At 37.2% G+C, this 14,611-nt stretch overlaps 1 protein-coding gene across 2 annotated transcripts in view; it reads left to right on the top strand.

The window, feature by feature from the left end:
* The window catches only part of GDA (guanine deaminase), a 79,545-nt gene extending 65,475 nt beyond the window's left edge, over positions 1 to 14,070 (top strand). For both annotated transcript variants that reach the window (XM_055311112.1, XM_055311111.1), the window contains 4 exons: positions 5,069 to 5,215; positions 8,368 to 8,498; positions 8,897 to 8,924; positions 10,025 to 14,070. In XM_055311112.1, the coding sequence (XP_055167087.1) occupies positions 5,069 to 5,215; positions 8,368 to 8,498; positions 8,897 to 8,924; positions 10,025 to 10,095 (377 nt within the window). In that variant the 3' untranslated portion in view covers positions 10,096 to 14,070. The remainder of the gene's footprint in view (positions 1 to 5,068; positions 5,216 to 8,367; positions 8,499 to 8,896; positions 8,925 to 10,024) is intronic.
* Positions 14,071 to 14,611: the final 541 nt, after the last annotated feature.

Below are 14,611 nucleotides of genomic sequence, written 5' to 3'. Positions count from 1 at the left end.
GGGAAAGCTAAGTCAGTTAAAATAGAAATAAGATTTTAAAAATGTAAAAGTTTAAAAAAAGAAAGCAAAATCAAAAATTTATCTTAAGAGGGAGTATGTACAATGTTAGAAGTAACATTTTAAAAAAATTATTAGGCTGTAAACCTTAAACTGCTCTCAAAATATAAAGTCAATAAACAACAACTACAGACATATAAAAAAATTAATATGGCAACATCAATCAAGAAGGGCTTCCCTCAGGTTGGAAGAGGTTCCCAGGACCTGAGTACCTGATAGTTATTTTTGAAATCAAGTGCCAGGTCCTTGAGTTTGAATGTTATATATTCCTTATACCATTTGAACATCTTCAATCTTTGATCATAAATTTTAAAAATAATACATACTCTCCAAGAAAGAACATTCCAGATATTACAATTCTTCTATTTTCTGATTTTGTTAACAGAAACTGAGAAATTGTGGTTTATGTGTAAGGTTGAGAGGATGAAGATGTATTTGGCAAGTGGGAGCAAAATTTTAAGTGTATAAAATTTCTCATCTCAGAATCATGAGACATAGTAAAAAACAGTAATCTGAAGGGAAAAAAAATGGAACAAGTTTACATCAACAAGACCTATGAATTCGTTAAAACAAACGACATATACATGGAGCCAGAATCCCACTCTTTTCCCCCAAAGATTTATCCATTTATTTCAGAGAAAGAGAAAGAGAGAGAATGCGTGCATGCATGTATGTGTGAGTATGGGGGAGGGAGAGGGGGAGAGAATCTCAAGCAGACTTCCTGCTGAGTGTGGAGCCCCACTCAGGGCTCGATACCTGACCCTGAAATCATGACCTGAGCCAAACCAAGAGCCAAATGCTCAACCAATTGAGCCACCCAGGTGCCCCCAGAATTCCACTTTCCAACAACTGTTTCCCATCCATCTTACTTGTTCCATTACTACCAAAGTAACAGTTCTTTGATCAGTCTACAGACTCTAAGCCACTGATTCCATGCTTTCTCAAATTCATTGTTCCACTCTTGATTAACCCATCTTAAATGCCAGAGTTCATTGCCATAATCATTCCCTTGGAAACTTCCTTGCTTCTCCTGTCCTCGCTTTCTTTGTACTCACTCAAAAGCCCGACCTCCTTGGTTATCCCAACTATTCCCCTTCTCAGTGTCTACAGCTGAGCAGCTAGAAGTTGCTGGAAAAAAAATTCTCCAGTGGGCTTTCATTTTAAATTTTGCTCTCAAATCCCAGATGGCCCTCAGCACTATACAAATAGACAATTATGTTGCTCTAATAAGCATGTGTCCCCATATTCCAAGGTAGCCTTTTCTTACTTTTCCTAAAATTTCTACCCTGAGGGGTGTTCTGTTTCTGCATTGTACCGACCCAGCCTATGACTCCTTAACATATCCTGAGTCCAGCCCCTTTTCCCAGACAGCCGCCACCACCTGATGCAGGTTGTCATGGTTTCTTGCCTGCACTCCTGCACTAGCCTCCTAATTGGTTTCATATTCATCTTGGGCCTTTTGAATCCTTCCCTTTTCATTTTTTTTTTGAATCCTTCCCTTTTCAAAAGAATTACAACAAAAATCAGACCATTTCACACCCCCTCCTGCTTATACCCTTCAATGGGGTTTTGAATACGCAACCCTCATTCCCAGGCACACAAAGCTCTGCACAGTTAGAGGCCCATCCACCTCCCAGCCTTGTGTCCCACCACTCCCTTTTTCCTACACTGGTTATTTTTCAACCTGCCCTAGGAGTCACACTCCTTTCTACCAAAAGACCTTTGTGTATTGTTTTCCTCTGCCTGGAATGCCCTTTATGACACTCTTTACATGGCTGACCTCTTCTCATTCCTTAGTTTAAATGTCATTGCCTTAAAGAAGGCTTCTCCCTGTAGAAATGGGCTTTCCACGTCCATTTTCTCTGCCATTAGCTGAATACAATCTAGAGTTACCATCTGTGTGTGTGTCTCTTTTCTTTCCCCTACACTAGATAGTTGGCCCACATGGAGCCAGTAACTTTTATTTATGAGCCTTAAATAGATGAAGCACATAGAAGATGCTCAATAAATAAATGACTGTTGATGAATGAATGAATGAATATGAAATGAATACACACATATCCAATCATGTCATTTAGTGTCATTGCTCTTTGACTCAAGTTTTTATTTTCATATGGTTTCTTTAGAGTCTTCTTGTAAGTAACAGTGTCCTTATTGTTGACTCTGGCAAGAAGTGATGGTGGTGTTCTTCATCATGGTAGTAGCCGGGCATGGGGGACCAGGAATACATTTTCTGCAAAATTCATTCTTTTTGGTCCCTCTACATACCCCATCTAGTTTCCATCTCTTGGTCCTTATTCCTCTGCACTTATGTTATTTAATTGGATTTTCTCAGCAGCTGTTAAGATAGGTGATGTAATTTCTATTTTCTGAGAAACCTGAGGTTCAGAGTTACTAAGTAACTGACAAAAGGTCAACAAAGCAATAAAGTTCCAGATCCACAGTTTAAAACCAGGTCAGTAAAATGTGAAGTTCATTATTTCTCTTTCCACCCCATCACACTGTCTCTTGTGATATGATAAAGTGGGGATTATACCTGCATTAAATGTGCTGCAGAGGGAGGAGGAAGCCATTGAATTCACTGGATAGCACAGGGATCAGGAAATTACTCTCCATGGAAATTTCTGGAACAAAAGCTTGACTCATCCTGACTAAATACCACACTCTGTGTGATCCAGGGTTCATCAATTCATCTGCCCAGTATTGTTCCTGTTGTTATTTTATTAACATAACCAAAGAGTATAAGAAGATAAGCAACGTAATAAGACCAGTCTCAAAATTATCTCAATAAATTGCATTGCATTGTTTTCTAATCTGTCCTTATTCTTTCCATATTGATGATTTTGATTAGATATTGAAGAAAAGACTTCTTTCTGCCATATTTCATAAAACTTGTTTTTATAACTGCAAATATTTAAGTCTTCCATGTTAATACCATCCTAACAGCATTGCTTTTGCTTTTGTTTCCTTCCAGTCTTTGTTCTTGTACAGCTGACCCTTGAACAATGTAGGGGTGAGGGATGATGACCCCTGTATAGTCAAAAATCCATATATAACTTTGACTCTCCCCAAACTTAATTATTAACAATCTACTGTTGACTGGAAGCCTTACCCAAAATATAAATAGTGAATTAGTTCATGTTTTGTATGTTATATGTATTATATATTGTCTTCTTACAATAAAGTAAGCTAAAGAATAGAAATTGTTACTGAGAAAATCATAAGGAGAACACCTGGTATGGCTCCTTCAGTTAAGTGTCCAACTTTTGATTTTTGGCTCAGGCCATGGGCATAGGGTCCTGAGCTCAGCAGGGTGTCTGCTTCTCCCTCTGCCTTTCCTCTCCATACACACTCTCAAATAAATAAATAATCCTAAAAATATCATAAAGAAGAGAAAATGCCTTTATAATACTATGCTGTATTTATTTTAAAAATCTGCATATAAATAGATGGACCCTCACAGTTCAAACACACACTGTTCAAAGGTCAAATATATTTTGAAATATGTATTCAGTCTTCACATGTTTCCATATCCTATAGTGATAGCATTTTTGTTCTGCCTTTACATCTTAACATTTTCATTGTTCTAGCAATAAAGAATTAGTAGACAACATATTTCAAAATTTAATGTAAATTATTCCCAAATCTTATTTGTTTACTTAGTTTAAGCTATGGCAGAATTAAAGTTTAATGGATTGTTACTAAAATGGATTAATAACTTTTTAAAAATTGTAAGTTTTATTTTAATTCCAGTTAGTTAAATACAGTGTTACATTAGTTTCAGGTGTACAATAGAGCAATTCAACATTTCCGTAGATCACCCTGTGCTCATTATGACAAGTACCCCCCTTAATCCCCATCACCTATTTCACACATTCCCCTACCCACCTCCCCTTTGGTAACCATCAGTTTTTTCTCTATAGTTCTGTTTCTTGGTTTGTCTTTCTCTCTCTTATTTTTCCCTCTGTTTTGTTTCTTAAATTCCACACGAGTGAAATCATGTGGTATTTGTCTTTCTCTATGTGACTTATTCTGCTTATATTATACTCTTTAGCTCCATCCATATCATTGAAATGGCAAGATTTCATTCTTTTTCATGGCTGATTAATATTTCATTGCATATATATTTGTATATATATTTATATATATCACATCTTCTTTATTCATTAAAATGGACTAATAACTTAAATAGATATAATAAGACTTATCAAGGAAGCGGGTGATCCTCTGACAGTACTTTTGAGATAAAAGAAAAAAAATTTCTATACAGGGGTATCTAAGGACATATAAGACAGTTGAACATAGAAGTGAACTGCAATCTAGGGATTATTACTTAACAGGCTATTGCTTTTAATCTTTGAAGTGCAGGTAGACCTTGAGAATTATATATATCTACCTAGAAATGCAGAAAGAATCCTGGAAATATAAAGTGTATTTTATTAGTTATAGATGCATTTTTCCTATAATAAAACATACTAATTTACTTGACACTTATTATGCAACCTCATTTAGTAACTTGAGGCATTTATATTTGTCAAACATAGTATTTCAATTTAATTATGATTAGGGAATTTTTAAAAAACAAAATCACTAAAAATCAGTGGTGCCTGGGTGGTTAAGCATCTGATTCTTGGTTTCAGCTCAGGTCATGATCTTGGGGCCGTGAGAGCAAGCCCTGCCTTGGGTTCCATGCTCAGCTCAGTGTTTGCTTAAGATTTTCTCCCTCTTCCTTCTCCTTCTGCCCCTCCACCTATTCATGCTCTCTCTCTCTCTCTCAAAAAAAAAAAAAAAAAAGAATAAATGAATGAATAAATAAATATCAAATAAATAAATAGTTGCCGGTTTTAAATTCTTTTCAATGTTTGTCTGTGTCTATTCTATGTTTAGATAAAGATCTTTTCTTTGAAATATACTACAGACTGAATATTGGTCACTAAAAACAAAAGCCCAACCTCATCTGCCTAATATTACATTTATCTCATAAGTTTTGGCTTTATTTTGTCTGCCATAGATGTGGCTGGTGGTTATTCATCTTCCATGCTTGATGCAATCAGAAGAGCAGTGATGGTTTCCAATATCCTCTTAATTAATAAGATAAATGAGAAGAGTCTCACCCTCCAAGAGGTCTTCCGACTAGCTACTCTTGGAGGCAGCCAAGGTAATGGCCATTATTTTATTTGTCTCTCAAACAGTATTTATCCGTGCCAACCTGTGTCCTCGGAAGCCATATGAAGACACTCAAGAATAGCATCAGCAGGCATCTCATATTCATGGCTGTTGCATCTCATTTAACACACTCCAAAATTAATGAGTAATGTTCAGACATGTGGTAGATGTATCATTTCTCCAGCAAGTCCCCTGGCTTTGGCAGAAGACATGTTCGACACACAATGATATTAATTGCTTTAATGGATATTTGCAATGGTCACATGTACATGGGTTCTCTAAAATAATAAATTCTTTTCCACTGAGTCAAGTAACACACTCTCTATTGGCCTGATGATGATGGCATAATATTATTAGTAATAGTAAAAATAATAGCCAAGGCTTACTGAACTCTTAATAGGTAAGAGGCACTATGTATCATGCTTTCTGTGTTCTTACTCCATCCTTACAACCACTGCCACTAATTCTATCTTACCAGCGAGGTACCTGAGTGAGGTGGACCCAACTGTCAAGCTATGGAGTACCATGGTTGGAATCCAGAAAATCTGATGCCGGAATGCTGGTTCCTATGCTTACACTGTGTTATCTTCCCACTGTGAATCCCAGCTCAAATGATGGATTTTGTTGATGTATTTAAGGACACTAATTACCCAAAGCTATTTAAAAGGAAAAAGAGTAAAAGGATAGTTGGTTAATATGTAAATACTCTTCCTCAGGTTTTTCTGGTTCTCACCTGTATAATCATTTTTTTTACTGGAAAAAAATGGAGATTGGTCATTGTATTACTTTCAATCACTTCAGTGTTTTGGGGAATCTGGATGTATGATGGTGAAAATAGCATAATATCTCAGGGAGCTAGTGAGAAATGAAAACATTCAAGTAGAAACAGACGTAGAGAGAGAGATTTCTGAGCTACCCTGGGTCTCAGAAATGGAGGATGATAGAGGCTGAGAGTATCCTCTGAAGAGAAACCTTCTGGCTCTTTGAATGTTCTGGGCTGTGATGAATGCCATACAAAACATTTCAAGGAAAACAAGCCAAGGTCATGCTCTTTGCATTTTCCTGCATCTTATGATGATGTCATTTTTCTAAAGTTCCAATTATTCAGTCACCCCTGTTTTAAATAAGTGTGGCACTCCCCGTGTTTGTGCATCTGAGTTTGTGTCGATGGCCTACCACCTGATCTTCCTGGTGCAAACGGATTGTACTTAAGTGCCTTTTTAATTCTAGGCTGTCTGTGAGATGCTTCATCAGGATCCTGTATGTCATCAAGCTGGCATGCGGTGCTTACCAAATCATTTTTATCTTGCTGTGTAGCTTTTAAATCTATTTTCTGGGCCTCTGAGTTTACTGTGATGAGATTTCTTCTCCTTAGCCTGTGCCCCTGTGAGACTACGAGTGGAATGAGATGAATGGATCGCTGTTTAAATTGTGGCATCTCCCCAGCTTATCACACAGCCTTTCCATTCATTCTCAAGATCAAGATGAGCCTAAATCACCTTCACAGGACATCTGCTCCAAAGGCAGCAAAACTGCATTTCCTGAAATGCATCTGAATCGCTCACCAGCCCTGCTGGGCCTCTGCAATAATCTTAATTTAAACAATTTACAAATTTGTGAGAGTGATGGTGTCCTTTTTTTGTTTTTGTTTGTTTGTTTTTTTTTTTGATTACCTGACTTTCCAGATTCTAATGATTAGCTCAGTTAATATATATATATATATATATATATATATATCCCATCAAACTCTGGCAAATTAACATGGTTATCTGGCCTATTAAACACACAACAATTTTATGTTGAAAGCAGTCATTAAAAACTCATATTTTGTTATGCTTCATTGTCAAAGGCAAAATGAAGTATAATTGGCAAAGGAGGAGAGAATTTCCAGTGATTTTCTATTACATTTGGTCTTCCCACATAATTAGTAGGAGTCACCTGCCTTTAACATTTTCTAATTACTTTTGCACCCCTGTCTTCCTTTAAGAATTCTTTAACTAAAAAATCTTGTTCTTTTCTGAGAATAAAAGAGTTGCCCTTTTAACAATATTTTAAGAACAAGTAAGATTTCTTAATCAGTGCTTGGAGAATTGCCAAAAGCCTGATGGATATCCATACAGAGATATATAACGTACCAGATATTGTCTAATGGAGATACCTGATCCAGTATTTTCACATCAGACTGTATCTTGATGGTGACGGAATTCAACCAAGACATGTAAAAATGCAGATGCACTCCAGCTGGCCTTCCTTTTATGCATGCTTCCATTGGTAGCTCAGTGTACACTTTGATCATAGGCTTTAAGGAGCTTTAGATTTAATGCTTTTATTGACTAGGAAGCCAACAACTCCCATCTTCTGAAACTAAATCATAAAAATGACATATGTTCTTCCTTGATATCCAATATTCATGGGGCATGAATTCTTGCTATGAGGTGGATCAAGTCAATAGATAGTATTGACCTATGCCTATTTTAGAAAACCATTCTTCTCTGGCAACCAATAAGTCTGAGGTTACAGAGAAATTGGTCTGCTTTCTAAAGCATTGGCACTCTTGAGTTATAAGGATCTATTTACTTTTAGAAGTGAATTTTCTCCATTTGGAGGATTTAAACTAAGGAACTTATGATGGATATGCCTGCATTGGCAAATATGCAAAAGGATACTTATTTCTTATTTATTCGAGGTTCATTTCACTGCCAAGAAAATAGATCCTGTCAGCTGTTTCATAGAACAAAAAGGGCAAGGAAAAGAGTTGGCGTGTTGGGGGAAGAACAGGAGGGAAAAAGAAGAAAGATATTATGTCAATCGTCACGTTTTTTAGAGGGATGAATGGAAATCTTAGACCAGCTGGACTGTGAAGTGCGCTGATAGAGCTGAAATAGACAGACGGCATCTGAATTATAGATCATGGTGATGAAGGGACCTGTTTTTATTCTCAGATTTTGCTTTCTCTGTGCTTATTCTGCTTTCTGTGTGTCAACGTTTTAGGATCTCTTAGAATGAGAGAGTTTCTCTGCTTCACATTAAGATACTAATTTTTTCTAGTGATATGTTAACTGACTCTGTCCTTCTAAATGAGGACATTTTCACCATCTGATGACTCAAAATACTGACTGTTTATTCCTTTATTCCACCCTGTAGCGCTGGGGCTGGATAAAGAGATTGGAAACTTTGAAGTGGGCAAGGAATTTGATGCCCTCCTGATCAACCCAAAAGCATCTGACTCTCCCATTGACTTGTTTTCTGGGGATTTGGTTGGTGAAACCTCTGAAGTAAGTGAAATAAATTTCATCAAAAGTCATCTTTTTCATGAAGTAGTCACATTATCTCTCCTGGAGGAAATAAAAAACAAAAACAGAAATGGAACCATTTAAATAAAGGGATGCAGGAGGATCTTAAAAGGGAAGCTAGAGCCTTTTCAAATTATTATAATTTGTCAATATAATGTTAAGAATAATGGCAGTGACAAAAACTAATACTTTGAACATATTTGTATATTTGAATGTATTTGACTACAAGAAGCCCATTTCTTTTTCATTAATGGAAGTAGATTGTGCCATTGAGAAATAAATTTATAAGTCTGCACTTTGCCAACCCCTAATGGCTATAAATTTACTCTTCTAAATGCACACAATATATCTTTTTCTTATTACTTTATTTTGCATTTTAGGCTGTAATCCAGAAGTTCCTCTACCTAGGTAAGTGGATATATGTCTCTGTACTAAAGAAAACCTTTCCTTGTCTCTTTCTTGTGTACGGCTTTCAGTATGTATGGCATCAGAAGTTAAACTCTATGCGTGACCATTTTATTTGATTTATTATTTTATTTTAACATTCCTCAGCATTAAGCCCATTTATGGCACACTATTTAAAGGCAATATTTGAAATGCCCAGGCTCCTTTGGAAGATAAATCCAAAGCTGAGGAATGGCAGGCCCAGGGGAAGAGGCCATCATGTCCCTTCCTCCTCCGTTCACTCTGTACCCCCCACCCCAGACTGACCTACCATGTTGTATTTGTGATAAGTTTGTGATGGAGTCTCTTCATCCATATTTGGTGTGGTTTTTTAAAAAACATGTACTTACATTCGGTTCTGTTCACTGAGAGAGAGAAATAAATGGTACTGAAGATTTTACTTTGCTTCCCACTTGGTCCAGGGAGCTCTGAGTCCTGGGTGAATTAGAGATGGGAGAGATGCAGGTGCCATTTCCAGAGCCCCTTCCTGCAGGCCCTCCATCTTCCCATGCTGAGTATGATTCTGGGATGTAAAGATGAGTGTTTCCTTTATAGTCGGGGCTGGTGATGCAAACCACTCCCAACTGAAAGGGCAGCCCATGGAAAGTCAACTCAACTTTCTGTGATTTCTGCCTTTGATGCAGAATTCAGACCCTGATATTCCAATTCAATGCAGCACCCTTCTTGGTCACGTCCCCTTGTTCAGATTATAAACAGTCTGAGAGAAAAGAGGCAGCCTTTTGTATTTTCCCTCTCAGAAGTGGTATTTATTTTTAAATCCTTTCTAGTGGCAATTAAAATATTTACTTACATAGGGGCGCCCGGGTGGCTTAGTCAGTTGGATGTGGGGACTCTTCATTTCAGCTCAAGTCATGATCTTAGGGTCATGGGATGGAGTCCCCATAGGGCTCCATGCTCAGCAGGGAGTCTTATTCTTTCTCTCTCTCCCTCTGCCCCTCCTCTCAGTCACACTCTCTTTCTCTCTCTCTAATGAATACATAAATCTTTTTAAAAAATACTGACATAGAAACATTTTATGAATGATTCCTTCATTTTTCTTTCAGGAGATGACCGAAATATTGAGGAGGTTTATGTGGGTGGAAAGCAGGTGGTCCCCTTCTCAAGCTCAGTGTAAGATCCTTGGCATCTACCGGTTCTCCTGGGATCATGTGGTTCTGCATCTCCCTTGTGCCCAGGCAGAGTTAGGAAGTCAAAAAATAGTATCTTGTTCTTGGGATGACTATCTCTTTCTGTGTCTAGTTAAAATATTCACTTGACAAATTGTTCGAAGGAAGTTGCACTAATCCTCAACTCTCTGGTTGGGAGGATTCGAAATGTCTCCCTTTTGAGCTGTTCAGATTGACTTTAAGCTCAAACATAAGGGAATGTTATTCCTGGCGGTGTTCTTATTATGAGATTTAAGTAAAATCGATTTCATATTTGGAAATGTGGAGAGCAAAGATATTCCTATATGGCTAGATATTTTGAGCTAATCAATGTGACAATCAGAAAATGGAAAATGAACCCATGGATATATTTTTATGAGGGAGAAGAAGTTAGACTATGAACAAACATTGGAAAATTACTTCAGATTATATTTGAAAATTATATACTGAGCATATTAATTTTAGGAGAGAACTTGTTGAATTTTAAAACGTGTTTCTAGATTGACCTTGTGTTCTGGAAATTTGCACTTAATGGAATTTGCATTTCAGAGATGTGTTATTGTTGTGCTTTGCCTTCTTTGGGGATGAAATGTCAGAAATTGAATGCCACATGCTTTCTTAATATAGTTCCGTGCTTCAAAGTGTTTGACAGAGGTTGGGTGTTAAAGATTTAAAGTCTCTTAGGAATATTATTCATATAACTACATGGCACAAGTAGTGGTATTTTTGTGTATTTCAAAATCACCTTAATGTATAACTATGCGATGCTATTATTGCTTCAGTGTTATTAGAAAAGAAACAAATTCCATACTCCACTGTTGTGTAGACTGGAGTCTTCATGAACTAGGGCCAGTGCTGGGCAGCAAAGAGCTGTCAATACTGAAAGGAAGGGCTTCATTGCAATGATGTGTTCTCCCCAAGCATTATGTCATGATTGCTGGAAATTGCATACTCTGATACCATTCTGGTAGAACTTTAAAATGAGGGACAAATTCAATTAAAAATATGAAAAATCTTTAAACCTTGTTTACTGAAAGTACAGTATTTTTCAATTTATCCAGTTCTTTTAATTCCCAATAATTTTCAGGCCTTTAGGATTTTAGGAAAATGAAAACTATGTACATGTCCCACTTAATGTTTATATGAATGGGACTTAATCTCTCAACTAGGCATTTAGGAACATTAAACAAAACAAAGAGTATTTTTACGCCTCCTAATATAGTGTACATTTCCATCACCCACAATTAAAAGCAAATTGACTTCTTGATAAACCCTGAAGAAGTATTGATGTGAGTTTCTCATTTAATTCCATTAATACTTTAAACTGACATGGAAAAGGGATAAATCTTCTTAATATATCATAACACTGATACACTGGGGTTAAGTGTGACTCCTTATAATTTACCTTAGAGTAAAGAACTTTATGTGATATAATAGAGTTAACTCCATATTGACAGAACAAAATTCCCCCACTTATACTAGAAATTTTATCCTCACAGAAGTTATGCTGAATCAGCAGTAATTTGCCCACATTTTTTTGTTTTTCCTGGTGGAAACACTTTTAGATTTGATTGTGTATACACACCACCCAATGACAGAACAGATTTTTGGTCTTATTTTTATTTTTTTAAAGACTTTTCTTATTTGAATATAGTTGATACCCAATTTGGGCTTATTGAAAACACACAAGCAAACACAGTTTGTGTTGTGGGATATAAAGTAACTCCGTAAATTTAGTTTCCAGCGTCCCATTCCTGTATTTCCAGAATTCCCACTTTCTGAGCTATGTCAGAAAATGCTCCACTAGTCCCCTCGCCCCTACCCTCCCCCCCCATTCTCTGTAGTGCTGGTGAGTGTCTCCTGCTCTGTCCCCTGATCCCTGCTAAAGGAACATGGTTACCTGATGTCTAACCCACATGAGTGGGCTTAAGAATTTGGAGAAGATGTGCAAGATCCCCTAATAGGCAGCAGCTATATGCCCAGCCTTTGCAAGTTCCTACACCTTTATCTTCCTTAAGGATGTACATTTTGATGATGAGCATCAGTGTTCATTTGGATGAAGGTTTCACATGCAGTGTATATAAACAAGCACGGCAGCAGCAGCAGCAGGAAGAGTGACCATCAACAACCAGTCTGTCAAGCATTACATTTATCCCTGGGAGTATGTTAAGAACTGAGTATCTTTCCTAGTAAAAATAGAATGTGTTGACATGTTTACGTGTAGTTCAAACTCCCTGCATCTCTTATAACTTGTGTTTGGTTTCATCAAGGGCAGTGTTTCTGAGTGTTACATTTGCTTTTTTCAGTATGACTGGCATTGGCCGTACATGTGGCTAGATGCTCTACACTTGGAAATGTTGGCTTTGCCTACTGTGGCTTGACTTTCTGAATCGTGGCAAGGTGGTATTTCAAGCCCAACTCTATTTGTCACTTTATGTCCGAATATTTTGCTCTCTGACAGGAAAGAAAGAATTAAGACTTCTTATCAGGCTCCTGACCTCGCCTTGCACTATTTTCCTCCGCTCTCATGGTATTTTTAATGGAATACTCTTTAATGGGTAAAAATGGATTTAATAGTGCTGACAGTCATACATTTAAAAGATATTTTCTACCACAGAACACAAAAACAGGCTAATCGGCTAAGGTGAATTTAATTTCCAAAAGGGAATGAAACATGGGATTAGGACCTGAGAGGTTGTCCTGGTCATTGTAACCTGAGGCTGAGACTGCTCCCTTCATCGGCTCCTTTTCTGATTTAATTGTCAAAGGTTCTGGAATCCAAGGGAATATTTTAGAACTAGCTCCCTTCAAGCCAGGAGGAGGTCTCTCTAAGCTACTATTGTGAGCATTGAACCCGACTGAATCTCTTTTTCACTTCCCTGAGAAGTGGCTGGAAAGTGGTTGGAAACATTCCTGTTATGCTTAGCTGATTTTGGACTGTGCCCTTGAACATCCCTGTTGGCAACTACAGCTGAGATGTCAGAGAGGTGACATAATGGATGTGAGATCCAGCAGTGTATTTTGAATCTTCACTCCCTTCCAGATTCTTCCTATTTTTAATTTTTTTCACCTCACAACTAGACATATGGAAAGCTTTCAAGGCAAGCTGGAAGGCACGTTATATCGATTCTACCTTGTGCTATACATGGAAGATATCCAGAACTGGATGCTTCTGTAGCCTAGTGGACATCTTTACATTGTTGTCCATTTTTTTAAGTTGATAATATCGTTGGACACATTCACATGTCTAAAAGGAGCATTCTGAGTTTTTAAAAGGTAGGCTAAGAAATGTATCATGGCAGTGTCTTGAAATAATTTTCAAATTACATGGATTGTTATGAGCTTCTGAGATTTTTTTTTAAAGGCTCAGAAGAGATATTTGCAATTTCAGAACAATCTAGCCCCTTTAGGTATGATTTTGGACCCTAGCCCTTTTCAGTGTCTCTAAAGAAAAAGTGTGGAAAGAATTGCACTGATGAACAGATGCTATCAGAAAGCCCTCACATTGGACCCCCTGTGTGTTTTCTTGCTCAGCCTCTCCCATTTCCTCCCACAGCCCCAGGGGTGAGAGATCTAAGAGCTGAGGGGTTAGTTTGTATCTCTGATCCAAATTTACTGAAATGCAAAAGTTGAACAGGCCAGTAATGGAACTCAGTGTAAACTCCAAGATGGATTTCAGAGTCCATGCAGAGCAAGTGACTTGAACAGATGTCATGTGGCATTGACTTACCTATTCATTTCCTATTCAAAAGCCTGTCAGAAAGCATTCTGTATCAAAAACCACCTTACATTGTATGTTAAACTCCTGATAGCTGCTCTTAAGAATATATATGTGTGTATTCATGGGGACATTTTTACTCAATATTTGTATGATTTGCTTATTGTTCACGTGCTGAGTGAGCTCCTTTGTGCTTCAGACAAAAATAAATGAGATTTTGTGTTTACATCTTTTGTTGTTGTGAGTTCTATCACTCTGACAGAAGGGAGATTAATCATACAATGTTTTTCTCCTTTTAACATGAATTTTTAAAAATAGAATAGAATATTTAGCTATGGGCCAACATGTATCTTCCCTTTTGTGATAGACAATATACATGACTTAAAAATTAAGCTATAATGCCAGCCCTTTAGAATAGGATTGCTATTGCTTTTGATTTCAGCATAGTTAAATTTCATATTTTCTAAAGTCACAATCCAGAGTAATAAATGCACTTAAACATCAAGAATCAGTTCACACATGCATATATATGTGCATGTGGATTTAAAACAAAAGTCTCATAAAATAATACTTTCCCTATCTGTGATGCCCTGGGCTATTTTCTGTCTCTTGCTCTATTCTATTCCTTTCTGTTCTGTGCTATTTAAGTTTTTTTTTTTTTTTTTTTTTTTTTATGCGGGTAGTTATTTCCCAAATTGGTTTCTTGAACCCAGTGGGTTGTCACCTGCAGTGAAGAAGCAGGGTATCCAGTGTCTTTTGAGCTGTGC

This window comes from Nyctereutes procyonoides, unplaced genomic scaffold (assembly GCF_905146905.1).
Source record: "Nyctereutes procyonoides isolate TBG_1078 unplaced genomic scaffold, NYPRO_anot_genome, whole genome shotgun sequence".
NCBI classification, from domain to species: Eukaryota; Metazoa; Chordata; class Mammalia; order Carnivora; family Canidae; genus Nyctereutes; species Nyctereutes procyonoides.
The sequence above is the reverse complement of the archived record's forward strand: the minus strand, read 5'-3'. Positions and strand labels throughout refer to the sequence as shown.